Here is a 26,921-nt window from a genome sequence, read left to right as displayed (position 1 = left end):
CGCCTCCGTCTTCAGATGTTTCAGCAACCTCAACAGAATGAAAGTAATGTGTTTCTCGCATGAGAGATACCGATACTGTCTACAATGAACTGTGAAACGTACCACCCAAATTGTTCAAACATTCTGAAGAAAGCATCCCGGTACCCTGCATAGCGAAATACATCAGCAAGTTAGTGCCCGGTGATATTTAAGGTCAACTGGCTAATACACGAGAGTAAACAATGGTTAGCTTACATACAGCCGTCATTAGACAGCTCCTTCCTACTGCATCACTGACTTGAATCCTATTGAGTCCTTGTGGGGTTACATTGGGAAAACATTTGCAAGGGATATACCAAGATTCACTACAAAACTCGTAAAGAAACATTGGTAGTCCCTGGCAAAAGGCACCCTCGTGAGTGAGTGAGTGAGTGAGTGAGTGAGTGAGTGAGTGAGTGAGTTCAGTTTAGTTTAAGACCGCACACTACAATATTTCAGCTATATGACGGCGGTCTGAAAATAATCGAATCCGGACTAGACAATCCTGTGATCAACAGCATGAGCATCGATCTGCGCAACTGGGAACCGATGACATGTCTCCACTATACAACCGCAAGACACATAAGTTTAATAAACATATATTCAGCAACTGCAGGTCATTTGTGTCACGTATCAGTGGAAAACACGAACATCACCACTTGTCATTCATAGGTTTCCCTGCACGAAGTCGCTAATTGTATACAGAATCTAACCATGTTACTCTCCCATTATTGACATGCTGTTCCGCAAAAAGCATTGGTATTTTAGTTTTACATCTCTCGGAGGTGTACAAGCGGGTTTGTTTTCATTGTCGAGGAATCCGTAACTTGTTAGTGATTTGCGACTGAACCAAAACAACTTGAAACAGTTCTTCCAGTCTTTGTTCAAATGAGAATGCAGCAACCGTTCGCTAATGCATTTAATTATCATTTTGTATTCCGTTGCCTATGACGGGTTGGCTGACGGAATGCGACAGCAGCTGCCACCCTCTACATAAAGCGGCGTGGTGCAGAAACACGTACATCCAACAGGTTGGACACTTGCACCATGGACAGGTAAGGTCATGCTTGCTATTTTCGGAATATTTACATGAATCCTATTTCACTTCATCTTCACTTCAACTTAACATATGAGATCGCTCAATAAGGCTAAATTGAGTCATATAAGTCAGGTTTTGGATGACAAACATTGACACAAACATCCATCGAAAAGGCATCTATATTTATTATAAAGAAATGAAGACTGGTGTCATTGGATCATAAAAGGGGAGAAAACATCATTCAATATGTTTATTCTGGACGATGTTTGCATTTATGATTGCATCGTGCATACCTTTTGTATGGGCACAGAAGTTCACCAGTCCTCTTTGTTCCGTCGTTCAAGCGAATATACTGCCTCAGTACTGTTAACGCCACCTACACAGAAACCACAAGCTATCGCTTTCTTAAGTCAACCAATAATGATTGACCCATTCACTTACAGTATGCCGTCACCGATGTCACTTTTAGAAGATATAAATCATTTTCATTGTGTTGAAACTCTTCATTCAAATATAGCAAAAATGCATATGTTCTAACGAATTAGATATTGGTGAATTTTTCGAAGTATGATATCTTTGATAATATGAAAAACAGTTTGCTCCCAGTTTGGTTAGTCCAGTCCAGTGCGTTACGTTTGTGTTAACCATTACGGACAGTGATAGTTTTAACTTATTATCAACCGATTTTTACATTAATACCTTTAGTGACAGTGTATAACTTGATGGTAGTTTGTAGCGTTTGGTCCAAAGAAGGTCCAACTGGTAAAATTGCGTAATCTACGCGGTACTAGTTATTTAACGTATTTTGTCCTTGCGTTCTGTTAACGTTAACGACTTTCTCAGTAGTAAGCAGTACACAAGAAACAAAACAGAAATTCACTTCAAGGTTTTTGTTTTTTTTGTTGTTTTTTTTTTGTTCAATTTGAATGACGGATGTTTTGGTCGTTTGTTGGTTGTTATAAGTGCCACACCCAGCAATATTGCAGCTATATGGCGACGGTCTGTAAATATGTCCAGCAATATTAAATAGAAGAACTTTTTAAAAAACTATAGTGACATCAAGTTATCAAACGTTGTTATAACATTGTGACAAACACATAACATAACTATTCAACAAAGTAACGTCACAACGTCGTTATCACATCATGACATAACGTGGTAAGTTAGAATGGAAACTGGTTTACCTTGACTTCAGTTTATTTATGCAACGGTAATCACAAAGTGTAATATAATGGGTAATTAGTGTACATCGGGCTTGTTTTCTGCAGAAATTACCAATAATTCGACGCATGTTCTTGTTTTTCGAGAAAGGAGTAATGACAAAGTTTCAGAAACCATAAGTTGTATACTTCTCTGGAGCGTACGCCTTTGTAGCAATGCCACTCGAGCTGGTACGCGAGGGATGACACTGCTGAAACAGAGCGCCCATCAGACCGTATTACCCGAGGGTGATGTTTGCAACGTGTTTATCTTACCACCATGTTGAATGTACAAAATATCATTTTTTAAAGAGAAACACATTCTGATAACTGGTATAAAATTGGTTAATTATGTTTACGTTTAAATGTTTAAAATAGTTTGATAACCATGACTATGTCAGCAATTTGAGTTTGACACAGCCCTCAAATCATGACTGTAATATTATAATGATAGTATGAACCTCACCAAAGCCGTCCTCATTCTCATCACCCAAAGTCGACTTCTTGGAAAATCCTCATTGAGTTCCAGCAGGTTTTTCACAGGAGAATCCCTAGCTCGATCTCTATATGGCTGAATTAATACCGATACCTGCTTTCCAAGACAGTCCCAAAGATGTTCAATGCAGTTCATACCCCGCCATGATAATGTGTCGATTGTGGTGTTGTTCTGCAACTGTGGGGAAGACAACAAGGGAATGGTTGTCAAAATATGACACGACGGTGAGACCAGTATTTTTTCTCGATGATTTTGGCTATTGAGTGTCACGATTACTGTACTGAGATCCAGTCCGTTGTCATACGACACCCAGCCCCACACCACCAGTGTGCCACCATGGAAGTGTTCAGCTGTCTGGATCATCTTCAGGTGATGTGCCTCATTACTACGATACCATATGCGGCAACCACCGTCGGCGACCTACATAATTTAAAAGAAGGGAATCAGATGGCCTGAAAAGAGCTACCATCATATCAGCCCATGCACAACACAAGACCTGTGTGAATACACAGTAAACAGAATAACGCGCACAGCATAAACATGGAGGTAGTGCCAGGAGTCGCCACGCATAAAATACCGAAGACTCAACTAAAGACATAATAAGATATGGTAAAGACTTCAACAAAGTAGACGAAAGTAGTAACGTTTCTTGAGTGAATAAACAGTGTGATTATTAGACAGCCGCAGACTGATATATGATTGTCGTCTGTATTCTACACTCATTCCAAGTAACATAATCACATTTAGTCAAGAGTGAGTGAGTGAGTGCATGAGGTTAGTTTTACGTGGCACTATATCAGCTATATGGTGGCTTTCTGTGAATAATCGAGTCTGGACCAGACAATCCAGTGATCAACAGCACAAGCATCGATCTGCGCAAGTGGGAACCGATGACATGTGTCAACCAAGTCAGCGAGCCTGACCACCCGATCCCGTTAATCGCCTCTTACGACAAGAATAGTGGCCTTTTATGGCAGGCATGGGTTGCTGAAGGCCTCTTCTACCCTGGACCTTCTCGGGTCGAATGAAGTCAAATAAAGCTGTTGTTGTGACCAGAGTGTATCTGGTATGAAAAGGATAACAGTGTCGTCGAATGCTGTCGATGAAGTCATGTGGAAACGTTTGTGCTGTCATGGATCCTTGAACAACCCTCCAGTCGTGTGTGAACCCTGCTCAAACCATGACTAATCCAGCATCGCCTGCAATAGTCGGAAAAAGACACCTGGGGTTCATGATGTCTCCAGAGGCCCTTCTGAACCGTGAGCAACAAACAAAATAACTACCCTTGATATGCTGGAGGAGTAACGATGACTTTCATCCCAGCAGTGATAAGCCTTCTGTAGGTGTACTGTTTCTAGACGCGTTTCATCCCACTGTTGGCCGATTTAAAGGGCCACTGCCAACAGTTAACGGCCCTCCCATGAAGTATTCTTCGTTAGAGAACGAGTCCTTATCTTTCACCACACCTGTATTGCGTGAAGCGCAATAGTGCAGTGGTAAGGCGTCTGCCAATCACGTTGAAGGCCCAGGTTCGATCCCCGAGAAGGCACCTGGAATCGGGTCTCTTGGTGGGTACATTTGAGTAGCATCCCTGGGCAAGATACTTAGATCCACATTGTCTCACTTCACACAGTTGTGCATTCTCTTCCCACAGTGGTTACTTGTCATCCCTTCCTATGTAACCTCTGTTCTAATACGACTCTTTCTTGGTGCGAGTGTTCAAGACTCGTGATTGCAGGCCATCAGATTTAGAGGTGCAATCAGCGATCTTGTTTCAAAAGTGATCGTTCGAAGATCTCGGTTATTTCCGGATGCATCGTGAAAAATAGAACCACTTCCCGAGCGCGATGCGCAAATGTTTCTTCTAGACAGAACTCAGTCATGTCATATTTGTTTCTCCACATTGCTTGCATTTGTCAAGTTGAATCTAGGTCGATGTAACACGTGTTCTGATTGGACAGAAAAAAAGGGAGATAAATCTGCTGCCATTTTTCGCCGCAAGGGGATTTTGTGAGAACCGCGAAATATGGCCGTATTGGAACACAGGTTCGTAGGAAGATATGACAAGTAACCTCTGTGGGAAGAGAATGGCAGTTGTGAGGATGTGCCGGCAATGTGAGCGCCAAACAGGCAGCATGCTTGTATGATCCCCAGCTAGTTGAAAATGTATCTTAAAATACGATCGCGTACTATGACTGGGGACAATAATGTACGTAGCGTCGTGAGCAGGCAATGTTCCTGGATATGAGAGTGATATGAAAGGACTATTACTTTTCCTGTGCATTGTTAACAGTATGCTGATAGGTTAAAGGAAGCGCCAATTTGACGCAGGGACACACCAGCGTTACGCATATCAACAATTAAACCTCGTGCCGCCATTTTCAATAGCGGAATACAATCTGTCATGCAATTATGAAATTAAAGTGCATGTGAATGTGAAGGGGACATGTTGCCCATGCACGTGTAAGATCGTAATCTCGTACACGCCTCGTGTAAGACGACATGGACAGTGACAGTGTATTGGTTTGTATTACAAAGGACTATGCACATTAAATGTAACACTGTGATTAGGTAGTGCAGGCCCCGATTTCTAGAAACAAACTTAAGTCTGAGTTTTGACTTAAGTCTGAGATTTTACTCAAAATTGAAAAAACGCATTTCGCAGAATGAACTGAACAAACCTCAAAGTGTAGGAAACAATTTGAGTTTCGTGAAAAGATTATTTAATTTGTTTGGGTTTTATATGTACAAAATGCAGGTGAGTTAAAAATTCAGCTGTTTCTAATTGTGAAACACAGTTTGAGATTTGAGTAAAAGCTTAAGTTTGTTTCAGGAAATCTGGGCGTGGCCTAGGTTAACGATCATCACATAGCATATATGCATTTGTTTCGCTGTTCCAGTTGCTGCGCTTACCCACTTGCAATACAAAACAACAGCGATTTGAGTCTGGAGTCTAGCGATGACAGTTTGTTAGACAACCTTTAGCATATGTTAGGAGGATTTGCGATCTTAATTTCACTCTATTTGAGTTATAGGGAAGCGTATTAGGGCCAAGGTGAAAATGTTTTTTAGTCTCATAATCTCCTACGTAGGAGATTCTAAGGCCTACGCATTATGTCCTACTTAGGAGATACTAAGTCCTACGTAGGATATAATAAGTCCTACCTAGGAGATACTATCTTCCACGTAGGACTTAGTATCCCCTACGTAGGACTTAGTATCCCCTACGTAGGACTTAGTATCTCCTACGTAGGACTTAGTATCTCCTACGCAGGACTTATTATCACCTATCTCCTACGTAGGACTTATTGTCAACGTAGGACTTATTACCGCCTACGTAGGACTTAGTATCTCCTACGTAGGAGATGCTCGATATATGTTATTATACATTAATCTGAAATGGTGAACTTAGTTCACGGAAACCATTTCCCTTTTGACTGTTTCAGTCACAGCTTTAGAGATTACAACCATGTGTTTCATTTACGTTTAGAGTCCACAGCTATGTGTTATATTTACCATTAGAGTCTACAGTTATGTGTTATATTTACCATTAGAGTCCACAGCTATGTGTTATATTTACCATTAGAGTTTACTAGCTATCACGTGTTTCATTTACTCTAAGAGTCTACTGTTTCCTTCACCATTATCTGCAAAAGGTTTGAAGTTGTTTCCCCCAAGGTGGTGGAGACATTCAGCTTCGTTGTAACCCATGTATACATATATAACATGTAGTGGGTGTTTTAAGAGAGACTTTTGATGGGTAGTATAATTGTTGCATATTACTTTCATGTGTTGGGCCGACTGTTGTACTTTACTGCCTCGCGTTCAGTTTGCCCTATTTTTACGCGTTGCTCTTCATTACAATTTTCTATTATGCCCTGGATATTTCAGAGGTCGTTGCACATTAGTCATAATCTGCGTGCACAGACGTGTATGTCGGTGGCAATCTATACGTACTTATATCCTATACTTATACAAGCAACTATAATGACAATCTTTTGCAATTCCGTATTGCTTTACGTCGCATTCAACACGTTTCCATCAGAGTCAAGTCAACTTGTAAACAATTACGAAAAAATAAACCGCAAACGAGCGTTATATCTGATCCAACCTAGCCTCATATGAAGACAAGCAAAATATTCGGAGAACGTGTCATAACGAGAATTTCATATCATAAACTTTTCCCCCCTCCTCTGTCTATGTGTGTGCGTGCGTGCGTGCGTGCGTGCGTGCGTGCGTGTGTGTATCTGTGTGTGAGAGAGAGTGAGAGTGAGAACACCCATAACTGCAATTAGATCAGGGTCCACGTCACCCAAAGTCCTACGTAGGAGATACTAAGTCCTACGTAAGAGATACTAGGTCCTACGTAGGAGATACTAAGTCCTACGTAGGAGAGAGTATGTACTACGAAGGAGATAGTGACACCAAAAACATTTTTCACCGTGGCCCTAATACGCTCCCATAGATTTACATTTTTTTTGTTTGAAGTGAAATCGATCGGTACTTTTTCGCGGCAAACAAACTGTAGCTAAATACTTTACTCACAATGTAGGCGTTCTTTAAACTGTTATAGCGGCGGATATAGCTTTATAAGAAAGAGCTGCACATTTAATTTTCACCCGAGTTTCAATGGTTATTTAATAAAATTTCAGGACAAAAGGTGGGGTGCGCACCCCTGCTACAACGTTGTGACAACGTTGATGGTAGTCCACAGAATTAACGTTCTAACAATAAAAACGTGTTGTTGTGACAACGTGAAATTGTTAGCTGGGATAGTGTAACTGTGCACTTGTAGAATGTTTCTTTTGTGACTCTAAACTCATGCTAATTAATGAAAAACTCCAAATTTCAAACCTACTTATTTCGGCATAGATGGTGGATAATCTATCTCTGAATGGATGCCACAATATGACTTATTTAAACCACAAACTACCCGACCTGTTAACCATGTTTCAGGGCTTAAATTTTCGAAATTCTCTTAGCGATAAGATAAACTTAATGTATGGTACATGTACTTACGGCTGTGTTAGCACTAAGCTATAGAGCTCGGAAAATATAGGTCCAGGTATTTAAATTCCAGGCTGTAGATAAGACCTTCAATCCATCCATTAGACCCAGAATTACAGGTATATCCCCAACACACACCTGTATTGTACATCTCCAATTGTACAATTAGATGTGTCGACCTTTTGGACACTCATTATATGGAAGAAGCGTGTACGCTATTGAGAGAAGCGTCCATAAAATACTCATTAGTGGTTAGTCCATTTGGAAACTCAAATAAATTCCAGATGTTTCTCTTCTTCTTTATTTATCAAATTTAAACGGCTGCTCGCAGTGTTCGAGCACACTGTATATGTGCGTAGGTACTGGAATCTGTAAAAAAATGATACACACGAGCAGATCCAAACAATGATCACGGTGATCTTGTGAGAGCAAGCCTTCCCTCCTCGCCCTTGCACTGAATTGTTGCCTGTAATATCTGCATATTCTGCTGATGCCGCTAGCTAGTGGACCCGTAGCCTGCTTGTTTGTGTAACGTTTTGCTTGTGTTACCCCCGCAGCGGACTTCAGATCCCTGACAGAAACAGATACTTCCAGACTGCCCTGCTGTTCCTGGTATCGTTTGTCCAGGTAATAATCACCTTCTGTTCATAGCATTGCTGGATAGGAGGACTGGGAAACATTACGATCACAATACTTTATGACGTAACTTACGAGTCTGTATATAAAACCTGCTTGTTTATTGCACAGAGAGATGTAGATGCTAACATAGTTATCAAGTAGGAGCTGTTAACGGGGGAAAAATAAACATCGAAACGGCGCTCTGCGCAATAAACAAGAAGTTGTTATCGACCGCGTTGTATGCTGCGATATTAACCAATTTCCGGAATGCCGGCCACAAGGAGAGAGACACTTCAATGTAATACTGCCTTACACTACGTAGTCAGGTGGAGAGAGATACTACGATAGAATACTGCCTTACACTACGTAGTCAGGTGGAGAGAGATACTACGATAGAATACTGCCTTGCACTACGTAGTCAGGTGGGAAGAAATACTACGATAGAATACTGCCTTACACTACGTAGTCAGGTGGAGAGAGATACTACGATAGAATACTGCCTTACACTACGTAGTCAGGTGGAGAGAGATACTACGATAGAATACTGCCTTACACTACGTAGTCAGGTGGAGAGAGATACTTCAATATAATACTGCCTTACACTACGTAGTCAGGTGGAGAGAGATACTACGATAGAATACTGCCTTACACTACGTAGTCAGGTGGAGAGAGATACTACGATAGAATACTGCCTTGCACTACGTAGTCAGGTGGGAAGAAATACTACGATAGAATACTGCCTTACACTACGTAGTCAGGTGGAGAGAGATACTACGATAGAATACTGCCTTACACTACGTAGTCAGGTGGAGAGAGATACTACGATAGAATACTGCCTTACACTACGTAGTCAGGTGGAGAGAGATACTACGATAGAATACTGCCTTACACTACGTAGTCAGGTGGAGAGAGATACTACGATAGAATACTGCCTTACACTACGTAGTCAGGTGGAGAGAGATACTACGATAGGATACTGCCTTACACTACGTAGTCAGGTGGAGAGAGATACTACAACATAATACTGCATTCATTAAATAGATATAGGTGGAGGGAGATATTAAAATTTAATACTTTGCACTACGTAGATAGATGGAGGGAGATTCTACAATATAGTACAGCCTTTGCAGTACGTGGATAGATTCGACAACATAATACTGCTTTGCACTACGTAGTCAGGTGGAGGGAGATTCTACAATACAGTACAGCCTTTGCAGTACGTGTATAGTTGGAGATAGATTCTACAATATAATACTGCTTTGCACTACGTAGATAGCTGGAGGGAGATTCTACAATACAGTACAGCCTTTGCAGTACGTGGATAGTTGGAGATAGATTTTACAATATAATACTGCTTTGCACTACGTAGATAGCTGGAGGGAGATTCTACAATGCAGTACATCCTTTGCAGTACGTGGATAGTTGGAGATAGATTCTATAATATAATACTGCCTACTGCCTTGCACTACATAGATAGATGGAAGGAGATTCTACAATATAGTACAGCCTTTGCAGTACGTGGATAGTTGGAGATAGATTCTATAATATAATACTGCCTACTGCCTTCAACTACGTAGATAGCTGGAGGGAGATTCTACAATATAGTACAGCCTTTGCAGTACGTGGATAGTTGGAGATAGATTCTACAATATAATACTGCCTACTGCTTTGCACTACGTAGACAGCTGGAGGGAGATTCTACAATACAGTACAGCCTTTGCAGTACGTGGATAGTTGGAGATAGATTTTACAATATAATACTGCTTTGCACTACGTAGATAGCTGGAGGGAGATTCTACAATACAGTACAGCCTTTGCAGTACGTGGATAGTTGGAGATAGATTCTACAATATAATACTGCCTACTGCTTTGCACTACGTAGATAGATGGAGGGAGATTCTACAATACAGTACAGCCTTTGCAGTACGTGGATAGTTGGAGATAGATTCTATAATATAATACTGCCTACAGCCTTGCACTACGTAGATAGCTGGAGGGAGATTCTACAGTATAATACAGCCTTTGCAGTACGTGTATAGTTGGAGATAGATTCTACAATATAATACTGCTTTGCACTACGTAGATAGCTGGAGGGAGATTCTACAATACAGTACAGCATTTGCAGTACGTGGATAGTTGGAGATAGATTCTAAAATATAATACTGCTTTGCACTACGTAGATAGCTGGAGGGAGATTCTACAATATAGTACATCCTTTGCAGTACGTGGATAGTTGGAGATAGATTCTACAATATAATACTGCTTTGCACTACGTAGATAGCTGGAGGGAGATTCTACAATACAGTACAGCCTTTGCAGTACGTGTATAGTTGGAGATAGATTCTACAATATAATACTGCCTACTGCCTTGCACTACGTAGATAGCTGGAGGGAGATTCTACAGTATAGTACAGCCTTTGCAATACGTGGATAGTTGGAGATAGATTCTACAATATAATACTGCCTACTGCGTTGCACTAAGTAGATAGCTGGAGGGAGATTCTACAATATAGTACAGCCTTTGCAGTACGTGGATAGATTCTACAACATAATACTGCCTTGCACTACGTAGATAGATGGAGGGAGATCCTGCAATATAGTACAGCCTTTGCAGTACGTGGATAGCTGGAGATAGATTCTACAACATAATACTGCCTTGCACTACATAGATAGATGGAAGGAGATTCTACAATCTAATACTACCTTGCACTACGTAGATAGCTGGAGGAAGATACTAAATATAATAATGCTTTACATTAAGTAGAGACGTTAATTAAAAAAGCTTAACCGTTCCCTCATGCTATATTTTGTAGAAACGTGAAAGGGGATATATACCTTGTCCTGTGTAGGCAGAATGAATTTGTGGGCATACAACTGTCCAACCATTTAGCTCTTTATTTCCTATTTATATTATGTCACTATTAACCATAAGTGTGTTTCATACGCACGGCTGTGCCCTTCAGCATATATATGTTCCACGAACACAGCTGATAACCCGATACGACCCTATATAAAGCATGACCCTTGAAACAATGCATACAGAATGTGGAGAAAACTGCCAGATCTGTTGTCCAGATTGTCTGCACTTCCCTGTTGTCACTGATGTATATTCATACTAAGGGCAACTGGAAAAGTGAAATGGAACGTGTTGAAGCCGGCATGGTTTTGATGTGTCACAACGGATACTTGTGGTGGTTGTGTGGCACTGCAACCAGACGGGGATATATCCGTGCTGGTTTCCAACTCAAAGTAATAAATTATGCTATGGTCCAGTTGTCTAAGTCACATTACATAGTTATGTCCCTTACCCAGGATGGATTAATTGTTGATTTGACTTTCCCGTTTGTCTTGTTCATATCCTTGATTTTCTAGTCACATAGGTGTACTAGGTACATACCCATTCACGTGTTCTTCTCCAGTGTAGTCCACGTCATAAACATGCATGAACCCCTTGAAGCTGTGATAGAAATGATGTAGTATTTGAATATTATTTAAACTCCCGCTAGGTGACTGGGAGTAGCTGTACATATTGTCACGTTTGTGTCGACAGGGCGCCAACAACTGCATCATCGGTATCACTCTGCCAGACCTTCTGTGTCTTCTCCACGTTGACTTGCAGACGGCCAGCTCCATCTTCATGTGCTACGGTGCAGGGATGTGCCTGAGCACGGCGGTAGGGTTCCTCATCAGGGACCGCGTCGACGCCTCTCTCCTCATGGCGTCCATCTTGGTCACCAATTCTCTTGCCCTAGCTCTTCTACCCAACTCGAACTGCTTAACTGTGTTCGCCTGTTTCTACTTCATCAATGGCTGGTGTACGGGGATGCTGTATTTCGGTAAATAGTTAGTGAGTGACGGGTTGCGTCAGATTAGAAGTTCACGCTGGGGGAAATACACCTAGAGAAAAGGATGTGATGCTGTCGAACCAAGGATGATAAGGAGTTTGAATTCTCGGATCCGTGCAACAATTATCTTGGCACACCTAAAACCCGAAATTCTGTTCAACGAACAGAGGCGTAACGGTGTGACAACAAATATATAAAATAGGACATATTTAAGCTAGCAAGTAGTTATGGTGATGACATTTTAATTGCCGTTGTTTGACTTGTATAGTTTCTATCCAAACGATACCTCTGGACAAAACCAACAGGCCTGGTTAACGAGAATCGCCATTGTCACAATTATATGGACCACGCCAGAATGTTGTTTCGTATCGCGCCAAAATTAGAACTGAAAAACATTAGCGAGGTCCATTTGGACCTCACTTCACACCCATCATGTACTTTTCGTTCGAATTATGCATTCCATTCTGATGCTTAACCATCATTATTTTCAGGAGCCTGAAAGTTAAGGATATTCCCAAATAGAATTATTTGATTATTTCGACAAATCACCTTCGGTCTGTATCTGAAGTGTAAATTTCCGTAATTAAAGTAGATAGGTAATTGAAAACCAAGTGTTTGTTTTATTAACTTTGTTTAACTTGTCTTTTCTAGGACGCCTCGTTCAGAACGAGATCCTGTGGCCTGCACACACCTTCTGCTTGTACCTGATGGCGACCGGTTCCTCCTTGCCCCCAATCATTCTGCCTTTACTCGCCTCGCCATTCCTCCATGTCCGCCGACCCGAGCTCCATCAACACATCAACATGACCGCGGTCTATGACCAGCACGCTGCTTGTGAAAACTTCTCTACCGATATTGAATATGTCTTCTTAGGCTTGTCTGTTGTAGGTATTGTAGTCTCTGCATGTTTATTGGCAAACCACTACAACCTGCTCAGCAAAGGCTACATGATCAAAGCAGCAGAACCTGTTGTCCCAGCTAAGATTGAAGTTCGAGTGACAGTGAAGAGAACTATGACATGTAGTGTGTTTTCAGTGCTGGTCATATTGTCATCATTTACTGTGACAGCCTGTCTCAGTACCTATCTGTCCCTCCTGGTAACGTTTGGCATCCGCTCGCGCCTCCGTCTCGACGTCGATGCCATCTCATTCCTCATGAGCACCTTCAGCCTAGGTGTGTTCCTGGGCCGACTGTCTAACATGCTGCTGTCTCACAGAGTCCGACCAACAGCCTCCATGTCTTTAAACCTGGTACTCTGCCTTGCAGCCTCGTCCTTTCTGCTGGCCTACAGAGACACCAGCTCCTGGGTCGTGTGGATCAGCACTGCCGTCATTGCATTTGGAAACGGACCTCTTCTTCCCGGCTTTCTCGCCTGGACTAAGCAGCACATGAATCTCTCTCCTAATGTATTGAATGCAATAATGTTGCCAAACTACGCCGGGTCTGTGACGGTGGCAACCGTCACTGGTGTAGTGATGGACATGACAGGGGCAGTCTCTTTTGTATACTCAACTGCTGGAATTTGTTTCGTACAAACAATCCTTTATTGTGCCCTGCTTGTTATATCTAGAACAAAATAAAAACAGTTTGTTTGGCTGAAAATTTCGGAATATATACCAGTTTTCCCGAGGCCTCAACAGATAGTATGTCATTCGATCATTACCAGTGTTTGTAGCTACCTGTAGAATATATGCTTTAGTGCCCTACTTAGTTATTTGCTCTATCATATTCCCCGTATTACCTTCACCGTTGATAGGCATTTGCATCTAAACGATGAAGACATGTGTGCTTAGTTCAGTTACACTTAAAAAACATTGCTCTCCATCGATTCTTTCTGAACGGCAAATAACACATTCAGATATACAAGTCTTTAGTCACAACCGGTGTCAGCAGTTAATGTCGCTGTAAGGATATCTACATGGCCAACAGTAAGTGACACATGGTAAAATCGGCATCACTTAATGGCAAGTCTACAACAGGGTGCTGGATTATATTAATAAACATTGCCCATGAATTGTACAAAACGCCTGCATTGCAGCTGCCGTCTGTCACTTGGTGAGTTGGATCTGTCTGTTGTCCCAGAGGAGCACACTCAAGGACTGGACGCACAGGTAGGCACACTCCTCATCACTTGCTAAAAGTTTAAGCCGATTTCCATAGAGGAAAATCTGAAAGTAACGGAAATGCTCAAATTTTGTTTAGAAAAGTGTATTGTTACAGTCAGTGACATACGTGTTGGGAAGGATGAGTTTCTGTTGAGTTGGAAACGTCTAGTCTGATCTCACACGTTTGTTGTTAGCTGAAATGGAATAACAATTCATCGTCTGCTAGTGTGTAGAATTTCTTAGGTGAAAAGTTTACTCGTGGTATGAGGCGTTCATCTGATCTATTTCAGTAATTTAAGAAAATAATTGTTCCAGTGGATACTGGGGATAAGTGGTTAAAGTGTTGGATCGTCACACCGGAAACCCGGGTGCGATTCCAAACATGTGTGCTATGTGTGAAGCCGATGTCTGGCGTCCTTCGCAGTATGTTGCTGGAATATTGCTATAAGCGGCGTGAAACCCAACTCAATCACTTACTCAAGTGAAACTGTATGACACACTACCCAACCGGGCAACATTGTGTTACTAATGATAGGATGACAGGACGTTTCTCGGTGTTTCCGAGTGTTTCCGGTGACACCGGATTTCACTGGATAAATGCGGAACCGCCGTACGTAAGCATGATATCAATATGATGCTTCAAGCAAAAATAATCCAACCAAATACTCCATCTATGGAATCAAAATTCCTTTACGTACATGTCTTTTTCATTCGTTCAAACAGGGTATGTGGGGACATACCCCATCCTCTGATGTGTGCCGTTATAAAATTCTATGTTCATCACTGTGTAACGTGACCATTTCTCTGTCCAACAAGCACCCTCATCTTCTGATACCCACACTTATGAATGTCTATGTAACATCACTGTGTAATGTGTCCATTTCTCTATCCTCAGTATCTCCACCATGTCGCTGCCTGGCGTATCAGATTTGGGTTCGTTGTTACCGTCTCCCGGTGACGTTCTTACGTCTGTTGCTAGCAAGGTGATGTCACCTAAGGAAGACCCTCCCAGCAAACCGGGCGGGTGCTCAACTGAACAAGTCCCCGAAGGCTCATGTGAAGGGGGAATGTCTTCAGCAGACACCAGCACTGGCTCAGGAGAGGTTTCTAGCACTTGTGGGAAATCAGCAGATGAAAAAACAGCTTTGATTAAGGCTAAAGAAAAACTTAAGAAAATAAAACAGGAAGATGTTAAACAGTTCGTCGTGAAGTATATACTGCCTTTATTTACGGGAGTTGTTGCAGGTGCTGTTGTGGGTGGTTTAGTAGGGGGACTTGCATTCAAATCTCCTAAATGCTCCACTTGTCACAGGTATAGCCCCTTGGATCCTAACCCTACACCAGGCATATTCGATCCCCTAACCCCAAAAGAAATGGAACAAATTCAAGAAGTGCTGATAGAATCAGGAACTGTGGACAACCTAACTACTCCACTTGGTTTTAACTCGTCCTATGTCGCATCCATGTCCATGTATCCTCCTGACAAAAATGAAACGTTGAACTACTACCAAAACCGGAGCACTTTTGTTGGCAGACTTGCCGAGGTTCATGTGGTGGGGTCGACAGAAATCCAAATCCTCCTTGTTGGGCCCTTGCAGATTGAGCCCGTAGACATACAAGTTATGACCTCACTACCTCTGGACTCCAGGAATATTGACGTGGTAATGAAAACTGAACTAGAAATATTCATCCAGCCGGTGATGGCAGAGTTGAAGCCCCTACTGGAAGAAAGCTTCGATGGAGCAACGTATCCCAGAGACCTTGCTGTCAACTTCAATACGGGATTTAACAAACCAGGAACCACCGGACGTGAAATTAGGTTTGCACTACATCTTCGGGGTCTTGGAGATGTGGACAAAGATCTGTTTCATATGCTCCCAGTTTCTGGTATTGTCGCATATAATGGAAGCAGCCTTGAAGATTGGCAGATGAAGGAACTCTTTTACTTGAACCAAGGTCCCTTTGCTAATGCGAGTGACCTTCTTGCTGCTTACAATGAAAGTAGAATAAATAAAGTCCGTCTACCCACCGGCTACAGGAAAAGTTTAAGTGAAAGGCTTTTCCCGCGGAGTCTAGGGAAGAAAAGAGAAAATAGCGAAGTACCACCACCGAGAAGTTATTCCCCGGGGAGCCCACGATACAGGATAAATAACTACAATGTAACATGGATGGGCTGGAACTTCGCCATCAGTAACAACCCCATGCGTGGACTGGCAATCTATGACGTACAGTACAGGGGAGTTCGTATTCTGTATGAGATGGCTCTACAAGACATCCTTGTGAGACAGACTGCCGACACTCACGGGGAAAACAATGCCGTGAACCTCCTGTCGTCTTCCAACATCGGGGAATACGAAGCGGTGATACCTGGCGTCGATTGTCCAGAGAGAGCCACCCTACTCAGCACGACCTACTGGAACACAGTGCTGCGAGCTGGCACAACTACCAAATCTATCTGCGTGTTCGAGGGAGACGGAGAGATGCCGCTGTGGAGGAGGAGGGGAGACAGGTATGCTTCTGGCCTGAGAGATAACTATCTGGTAGTGAGAGCCACATCGAGGGTGGGTAACCTGGACTTTGCAGTGGAATATAGATTCCATCTAGACGGAAGTATAGACACCAACATCCACAGTTTCGGCACGTTGCAGGGCGCCTTCTGGAATTCCAACAGTTCAAAAACAGCTTCTGACAGGCGAAATGGTTTTGGATTCAACCTTGCGGACTACGTTGGTGGCACGTCTGGAAGCCACTCGTTCAACTTCAAGGTGGATATAGATGTGGTGGACACTCTGAATTCATTTCAAGAAATCTCCTGGAAACAAGGCACTGCTGGAACAGCACTTCGATCATTAAACGATATCGCCGAGAGCCCAAACTACTTTGTGACCAACGCCACTCTCTACCCTTCATTTGCAGCTATCACCGAGGAAAGTGGTTTAGTGAAGAGCAAAAGGCCACAAGTGTGGCTTGTATCGTCATCCAAGAACGACTCTTACTCCGGCTACCAGGTGACAATAGATGCTTCACTCACTGACATCATCCAGAAAGGACATCCGGGTGCGGGCATGGGTTCCTTCACCAAGTACGACTTGGCAGTGCTCCGTCGCAATGAGAACGAACAGTACTTCACCATGCCATATGACGCCAACTCTATGCCCAACTCCGTGGTCAACCTCGATAAACTCATGAACCCGTCTGAGAGCACCAACAACACCGATATCGTCCTCTCCATCAACGTTGGCTTCATTGACATGCCTCGAACAGAGGATGTGCCCGTGCAGCGCCGTCAGTCAGCTTCCTTCCACCTCCAGCCTTTCAACATGTTCCCTCGCTCACCTGACCTTGACCTGCTCCCCTTCTTCCACGTCGCTGACGGCAGCATCAAGGACATGCCTGCTGAATTCGAAAGCTGTCTTGAACCTAGGGACCGAATGGAAACCTACTTCCCCAATGTCAATTAGTTCACCACGTGATTTCAACAGCTGCATTTAGTTTGAAATCTTTGACATTCAATTAGAAGTTGGAAGAACATGAATTCATGACACATTTTATAAATAACAACTTCTCCATTAAAATGAATAAATGAATTCGTAGTATCTCTGAAATCTCTTCACTAAGAATGGATGAAGTTGTTATCAATGAAACAGCGTCATATATTCACGTAGGAAGCTTGCAAAGATAAATGTGCATAAGCTAAAGGGAGAATGGCGCATAACGTTTGTACACTATCTGATATATATCATTTACATGTATATTCAATTTGCTTGAAGGGAGACAAATAGCCCTTGAAATATGGATTGAAGCCAATATTATGTTTGTGTCTATTCAAATTGTATAATGTATACAATATCATGTAAGCTGAAGACGACGCCCCATACCTCTCCCTATCCCAATGAACACTCACACAAACATGGCATATGATAAGACACACACACACACACACACACACACACACACACACATGCTCGCACGCATACACCACACACAGATGTGATAAGCACACATCGATCGAGACAGACAGACAGACACACACACGAGACATACACACTCGAGTTACACACATACAAACAAATGGTGATGCCGCACCTACAGACAAATGATATGTCACACACACACATAAACAAATAGTGATGTCACACCTACAGACAAATGATATGTCACACACACATACAAACAAATGGTGATGCCACACCTACAGTCAAATGATAAGTCACACACACATACAAACAAATGGTGATGCCACACCTACAGACAAATGATAAGTCACACACACATACAAACAAATGGTGATGCCACACCTACAGACAAATGATAAGTCACAAACACGTGCCAACAACAAATAAGCTTGCTCCCCAAACTGTCCGTGTCTGTGTCTCCATATTATCGTGTGATAATACCTATAACTGTACAAATATTTAATAATCACATATTCCTTTGTCTGTATAAATGGCTCTTATGAATTGATGGTTGAATTAAAATCGTTTCGGTTCTCTTCATTTCGGTCTGTATGTAAATGTGCATCTGTCGTTGAAGGAACGCCCAGAGCTTGTCTTACAGGTGCTTTACTCGCCAAATGTACCCGAATGAGTTTACAAGACGTCGGCTGCACAGTTACTTCAGCACGTTCAGAATCAGGTGTCCAACGTGGTAGGGCACGATCCAAGCAGTACAGGATCCTGACAGATTTCGTGATTTCACTATTATGCATCTGAGCAAGCTAGCGACCCCAGGAACAGTTCTTAAAGATGGATGTAGCCTTGCAATGTCATTTTGTGGAATATAATCTACAGTTCTATGTAAATGCATGCATTATGTCCTTTAAACTCGTATTAAAAATCAGTTCCATGCTTCTTACCTTTGGTAATCGGCCCAGCGTCTCTTGATGCAAGTGTGGACCTTGTTGTAAGCCAGCGAATACGTACATAGTTAACCTGGCTACATGTACAAAGGCACGTGTCGCAACCGTCAACCTGTACCTTTTTCCTGGCTACATGTACAAAGGCACGTGTCACAACCGTCAACCTGTACTGTGTTCCTGGCTACATGTACACAAACACGTGTCGCAACCGTCAACCAGTACGTTGTTCCTGGCTACATGTACACAAACACGTGTCACAACCGTCAACCTGTACGTTGTTCCTGACTACATGTACACAAACACGTGTCGCAACCGTCTACACGTATACTGTTCCTGGCTACATGTACACAAGCGCGGGTCACAACCGTCAACCTGTACGTTGTTCCTGGCTACATGTACACAAACACGTGTCGCAACCGTCAACCTGTACGTTGTTCCTGGCTACATGTACACAAGCACGTGTCACAACCGTCAACCTGTACGTTTTTCCTGGCTACATGTACACAAACACGTGTCACAACCGTCAACCTGTACGTTGTTCCTGACTACATGTACACAAACACGTGTCGCAACCGTCTACACGTATACTGTTCCTGGCTACATGTACACAAACACATGTCGCAACCATCAACCTGTACGTTGTTCCTGACTACATGTACACAAACACGTGTCGCAACCATCAACCTGTACGTTGTTCCTGGCTACATGTACACAAACACGTGTCGCAACCGTCAACCTGTACGTTGTTCCTGGCTACATGTACACAAACACGTGTCGCAACCGTCAACCAGTACGTTTTTCCTGGCTACATGTACACAAACACGTGTCACAACCGTCAACCTGTACGTTGTTCCTGACTACATGTACACAAACACGTGTCGCAACCGTCTACACGTATACTGTTCCTGGCTACATGTACACAAGCGCGGGTCACAACCGTCAACCTGTACGTTGTTCCTGGCTACATGTACACAAACACGTGTCGCAACCGTCAACCTGTACGTTGTTCCTGGCTACATGTACACAAGCACGTGTCACAACCGTCAACCTGTACGTTTTTCCTGGCTACATGTACACAAACACGTGTCACAACCGTCAACCTGTACGTTGTTCCTGACTACATGTACACAAACACGTGTCGCAACCGTCTACACGTATACTGTTCCTGGCTACATGTACACAAACACATGTCGCAACCATCAACCTGTACGTTGTTCCTGACTACATGTACACAAACACGTGTCGCAACCGTCTACACGTATACTGTTCCTGGCTACATGTACACAAACACGTGTCGCAACCGTCAACCTGTACGTTGTTCCTGGCTACATGTACACAAACACGTGTCGCAACCGTCGACCTGTACGTTGTTCCTGGCTACATGTACACAAACACGTGTCACAACTGTCAACCTGTACGTTTTTCCTGACTACATGTACACAAGCACGTGTCACAACCGTCTACACGTATACTGCTCCTGGCTACATGTACACAAGCGAGTGTCACAACCGTCTACACGTATACTGCTCCTGGCTACATGTACACAAGCACGTGTCGCAACCGTCAACCTGTACGTTGTTCCTGGCTACATGTACACAAACACGTGTCACAACCGTCAACCTGTACGTTGTTCCTGGCTACATGTACAGAAACACGTGTCACAACCGTCAACCTGTACGTTTTTCCTGGCTACATGTACACAAGCACGTGTCACAACCGTCTACACGTATACTGTTCCTGGCTACATGTACACAAACACGTGTCGCAACCGTCAACCTATACGTTGTTCCTGGCTACATGTACACAAACACGTGTCGCAACCGTCAACCTGTACGTTGTTCCTGGCTACATGTACACAAACACGTGTCACAACCGTCAACCTGTACGTTGTTCCTGACTACATGTACACAAACACGTGTCGCAACCGTCTACACGTATACTGTTCCTGGCTACATGTACACAAACACGTGTCACAACCGTCAACCTGTACGTTTTTCCTGGCTACATGTACACAAACACGTGTCGCAACCGTCTACACGTATACTGTTCCTGGCTACATGTACACAAACACGTGTCGCAACCGTCAACCTGTACGTTGTTCCTGGCTACATGTACACAAACACGTGTCACAACCGTCAACCTGTACGTTGTTCCTGGCTACATGTACACAAACACGTGTCGCAACCGTCAACCTATACGTTGCTCCTGGCTACATGTACACAAACACGTGTCACAACCGTCAACCTGTACGTTGTTCCTGGCTACATGTACACAAGCACGTGTCAGAACCGTCAACCTGTACGTTTTTCCTGACTACATGTACACAAGCACGTGACGCAATCGTCTACACGTATACCGTTCCTGGCTACATGTACACAAGCGCGGGTCACAACTGTGAACCTATACGTTGTTCCTGGCTACATGTACACAAACACGTGTCGCAACCGTCAACCTGTACGTTGTGGAATTATTGTTCTTGAGTACATTATTTATATACACGTGCATGTGCTAAATCAGACAATGCATATGTTTGGAACGTCAAACCGGTTGGGCACATTAATCCATTTCCAGTCTTTAGTCAGCGACGGGCAGCCTCAGCGTCCTCTAAAGACTTCCGTTTAGTTACATTATAGTTGGTTATGAATGTCAGCGTAAGGACGGTTACCTAGAAAGTAGTATAAGAGGTAGGACGGATTAGACTTGTGCAAGTCTATAATACAATGTCTGCTATCGGGGTGAAGTTACCACAAACCACTCGACACATCAGTTAGACTAATGCTTATATAGTCGCTGAATATATACATTTTTGATAGTAACATACAATCCCATATAAATTGAAAAGGAGCCCAAGGGCAGACCAAACCCTTCGGGAATCTAGACTTGCTTCACTTAGAGCTTAGCACTACAGAGTGGGCAGGGCTGTGGGGAAAATACTATGGTTCAGGAACTGTCAGAATAGACTACGTATCATTTAGTGAAGCGTTAGAACATGGCACGGGTTGGTATATACAAACATATTGACTACGTACACAAACTCCCACAAACTCTTCAACAACGAATAGGCGTGTAGCACGCAGGTTTTTGTTTAAGCCCGATATGTTGCAAAAATTCATCTTTAGAGGGCTTGTCCAGGTTTTTCAGCAACAATCATGTGCAAGACAGAGCATTTTTCTTGTAATGGTAGCTACACCCGGTATGAAGCACAAAATATGCGTTGCCTACTATCTATTATTTTACGTCCCTCATTAACTATAAATGATCTGACGAGATACATCCTGTTAACCGGGTCAGCGGTCGCCCGTCATTACATAGTGACTGGCTGTCCTTTAAAAGAATATTGCCCTGGAGTCCTGCCAGGGCGTGGGCGCTCTGTTGCTCTCAGGGTAATATCTGTACAGTCAGTACTAGGGGTAGTCCTGTCTGGCAGTATGATGATGGCAGAAGATTCATTTAGTTGTGTACATGATGTTGTTTCACGTGATGAGTTGTGCCACCTGTGGGATATTCCATTGCCAAAACATGTCTGATGACGCAGGCGTTCGGTTACACGACCATAAGGAATATTTAAAAAAATATATATATACAAACAAACTGTTGTAGTCCTACAGGATACGATGTACTCCCTTTCACTGCAGCTCACGGTATACGTGCACGTGAGACTGGACGCGATGACGACCCATCTGCATGACCAAGTGATATCAGGCTGCGTGACTTGTGTAACACGTCATCATCGTGAGTCACGGCGTCACGTGCTGACTTCTTTCTGTCAAATAGACATGACATCGCAGTATGTTAGGAACAAAATGCACTGTAGCTTAATTAACAGAACCCGTTTGTACCGGAAACATCTCAGGAGGTATGCAGCGTTCCTGCCATCTTCTTCACCTTTGAACATACGTATTATTTTGGGAAGATGAATCATAATCATATACAAATATTTATACTCTTATGTTCTGGCTTACAACACACGCATTATTTTCTCTAAGGTTATAAATTTCACCAATACATCTCATCCCACTCCGAAAACTATGATGCTATGCACCTGCCCCGTTTCAAAACTGCTGTAGCCGTGTTTATATCCTGCTCTTAATATCCCCCAAAAACATTTTCAGGATTTCTACAATTATGTGAGAGCGAATTCCAGGTTTTGACAACAAATGCAAACAGACTAATGAAGCGAAAGTACGGACTGGTTGTATTTATATCAACAAGCCATGCTTTATCAAACACGCGGAGGTGAGCACAGGCTATCAGCTGGCGCTATAAATGTTCGGAGGAAGTCTTGTTGCTACTGACAACGCATCGCAGCACGTGACACTGATGCTGTGATTTGGCAAGACTCTGACAAGGATTTAAAACACTTTCTCTAAGTGCGTCAAATCGGATGGGAAGAAAGGGTTCACGTGACGCTAAGTAATAGAGCGGTACGCAAAACTACGACTGTTCGCTAACAAAATCAAGAAGTTCGTCACCCTTGTGAACACAAAGCCAGTCAGGTAAGGTATTTTATGTCCACTGTTTTCAATGACCACTTTCATCAAGGTATTACAGGACTTCGTAAAGCCAGACAGCGTATGTTGTAGCACCTGAAATGCATCTATTCCTCTGTAACACAATCAACGCTTTTCAGAAATTGTCACCACAATACACTTGTTGCCCACGTGCTGCTAGAGATTCGTTCCGCACTGACTGTAAGCCACGTGTATACTGGCTGGGGGTGTCCTGTCACCTTGTGCCAATCGAAGGTATGTGTGCCCGGCAGTGCACTGGTCCAATATTGTATTCCACTTCGGCAATATATACCTCGAGGACACTGGTCCAATATGTTCTATATTCCAGTATGGCAGTATATACGTCGAGGACACTGGTCCCATATGTTCTATATTCCAGTCTGACAGTATATATACCTCGAGGACAATGGGCCCATATGTTCTATATTCCAGTATGGCAGTATATATACCTCGAGGACACTGGTCCTATATGATCTATATTCCAGTATGGCAGTGCATATACCTCGAGGACACTGGTCCCATATGATCTATATTCCAGTCTGGCAGTATATATACCTCGATTACACTGGTCCCATATGTTCTATATTCCAGGGTGGCAGTATATACTTCGAGGACACTGGTCCCATATGTTCTATATTCCAGTGTGGCAGTATATATACCTCGAGGACACTGGTCCCATATGATCTATATTCCAGTCTGACAGTATATATACCTCGAGGACAATGGGCCCATATGTTCTATATTCCAGTATGGCAGTATATATACCTCGAGGACACTGGTCCTATATGATCTATATTCCAGTATGGCAGTGCATATACCTCGAGGACACTGGTCCCATATGATCTATATTCCAGTCTGGCAGTATATATACCTCGATTACACTGGTCCCATATGTTCTATATTCCAGGGTGGCAGTATATACTTCGAGGACACTGGTCCCATATGTTCTATATTCCAGTGTGGCAGTATATATACCTCGAGGACACTGGTCCCATATGATCTATATTCCAGTTTGGCAGTGTATATACCTCGAGGACAATGGTCCCATATGTTCCATATAAACGTTTAGCACTATATAACTCAATCACCTAGTAAACCGTGACAGTCGCGCTGTTCTCCGAGTATATGCTTCGAGGACAGACATCCTAGATATCTGGCCGCGTACGTATAATCGGCGACGACAAACGAACGCCACATCGTACATAGTATCGTCATTGGGGAAACTCCCTTATTAAGAAATACAAAGCCTCCTTGTGTTTGCGTTTTCTTTCAACTTTGTACTGAAAGACAGAAGTTTATAGTATCTGCAAGCCCCGTTGTAATCTGTATGTGTTTGTTATTAGGCGGCACAGTGCGGCGTCAGCAGCAGCAGCAGGACAATCAGGCCAGAACACCATTCACAGCAGTTACACGCATATACTTGTATATTACCCTTCAGTATTCCGGCACTCTCTTCTTTTCGTTTGCTACGAGTTCCCGATAATTACTCCTATTTGTTCCCGACAAGTTCCCGACAATAACTCGAGTTTGTTCCCTTCAAATTCCTGTCAGTCACTTCTATTCGTTCCCTATCAGTTCCCGACAATTACTCCTATTTCGTCCCCTACGAGTAGTGTTAATCGTCACTAACAATTACTCTCACTTGTTTCCGACCTCTTTCTGTGTGTTCCTAACACGTTCTCCTCTCCATTGACTACACTCACCCTATTCCACATTATGACTCTCATTTATATATTACTCCTGGTCCATTTTTCGTTTCCTACGCATACACCTAATTATTCTGTTGATATATTCACATTTATTTAAACAAGTACATCCATTTGTGTCTTTTGTTTCTTCATAACTGTTCTTTCATCCCTTTGCGTTAGCTATTCTAAGTATTCTTGTTCCTTCCGTTTGATTACTCCAAGTACTCCTATTCCTCCCATCAACCACTCCAAGTACTCCTATTCCTTCCATCAACCACTCCAAGTACTCCTATTCCTCCCATCAACCTCCCCAAGTACTCCTATTCCTTCCATCAACCACTCCAAGTACTCCTATTCCTCCCATCAACCTCCCCAAGTACTCCTATTCCTCCCATCAACCACTCCAAGTACTCCTATTCCTCCCATCAACCACTCCAAGTACTCCTATTCCTCCCATCAACCTCCCCAAGTACTCCTATTCCTCCCATCAACCACTCCAAGTACTCCTATTCCTCCCATCAACCACTCCAAGTACTCCTATTCCTTCCATCTACCTCCCCAAGTACTCCTATTCCTCCCATCAACCACTCCAAGTACTCCTATTCCTCCCATCAACCTCCCCAAGTACTCCTATTCCTCCCATCAACCACTCCAAGTACTCCTATTCCTTCCATCAACCACTCCAAGTACTCCTATTCCCCTCATCAACCACTCCAAGTACTCCTATTCCCCCATCAACCACTCCAAGTACTCCTATTCCTTCCATCAACCACTCCAAGTACTCCTATTCCCCCATCAACCACTGCAAGTACTCCTATTCCCCCATAAACCACTGCAAGTACTCCTATTCCTCCCATCAACCACTCCAAGTACTCCTATTCCCCTCATCAACCACTCCAAGTACTCCTATTCCCCCATCAACCACTCCAAGTACTCCTATTCCTTCCATCAACCACTGCAAGTACTCCTATTCCCCCATCAACCACTGCAAGTATTGCTATTCCTTCCATCAACCACTCCAAGTACTCCTATTCCCCTCATCAACCACTCCAAGTACTCCTATTCCTCCCATCAACCACTCCAAGTACTCCTATTCCTTCCATCAACCACTCCAAGTACTCCTATTCCCCCATCAACCACTGCAAGTACTCCTATTCCCCCATCAACCACTGCAAGTACTCCTATTCCTCCCATCAACCACTCCAAGTACTCCTATTCCTCCCATCAACCACTCCAAGTACTCCTATTCCCCCATCAACCACTCCAAGTACTCCTATTCCTTCCCCCCATCAACCACTCCAAGTACTCCTTTCCCCCCATCAACCACTCCAAGTACTCCTATTCCTTCCCCCCATCAACCACTCCAAGTACTCCTATTCCTTCCCCTCATCAACCACTCCAAGTACTCCTATTCCTTCCCCCCATCAACCACTCCAAGTACTCCTATTCCTTCCCCTCATCAACCACTCCAAGTACTCCTATTCCTTCCCCCCCATCAACCACTCCAAGTACTCCTATTCCTTCCCCTCATCAACCA

The 26,921-nt window shown here is 43.2% G+C and overlaps 2 protein-coding genes across 2 annotated transcripts; both read left to right on the top strand.

The window, feature by feature from the left end:
- The first annotated feature begins 1,065 nt into the window (after positions 1-1,065).
- On the top strand, positions 1,066-14,360 carry LOC137260791 (sodium-dependent glucose transporter 1-like). The gene is made up of 5 exons (XM_067798359.1): positions 1,066-1,073; positions 8,317-8,386; positions 11,928-12,213; positions 12,874-13,663; positions 14,261-14,360. The coding sequence occupies exons 1-5, from the start codon at positions 1,066-1,068 to the stop codon at positions 14,358-14,360; spliced, it is 1,254 nt and encodes a 417-aa protein (XP_067654460.1).
- Positions 12,936-19,176, top strand: LOC137261209 (uncharacterized). Its single transcript, XM_067798917.1, has 2 exons — positions 12,936-14,333; positions 15,223-19,176. Exon 2 carries the CDS (start codon positions 15,233-15,235, stop codon positions 17,786-17,788), a length of 2,556 nt encoding a protein of 851 aa, XP_067655018.1. The 5' UTR covers positions 12,936-14,333; positions 15,223-15,232; the 3' UTR covers positions 17,789-19,176.
- Positions 19,177-26,921: the final 7,745 nt, after the last annotated feature.

This window comes from Haliotis asinina, chromosome 14 (assembly GCF_037392515.1).
Source record: "Haliotis asinina isolate JCU_RB_2024 chromosome 14, JCU_Hal_asi_v2, whole genome shotgun sequence".
Taxonomy (NCBI): Eukaryota; Metazoa; Mollusca; class Gastropoda; order Lepetellida; family Haliotidae; genus Haliotis; species Haliotis asinina.
This window is presented reverse-complemented; position numbering and strand designations above follow the sequence as displayed.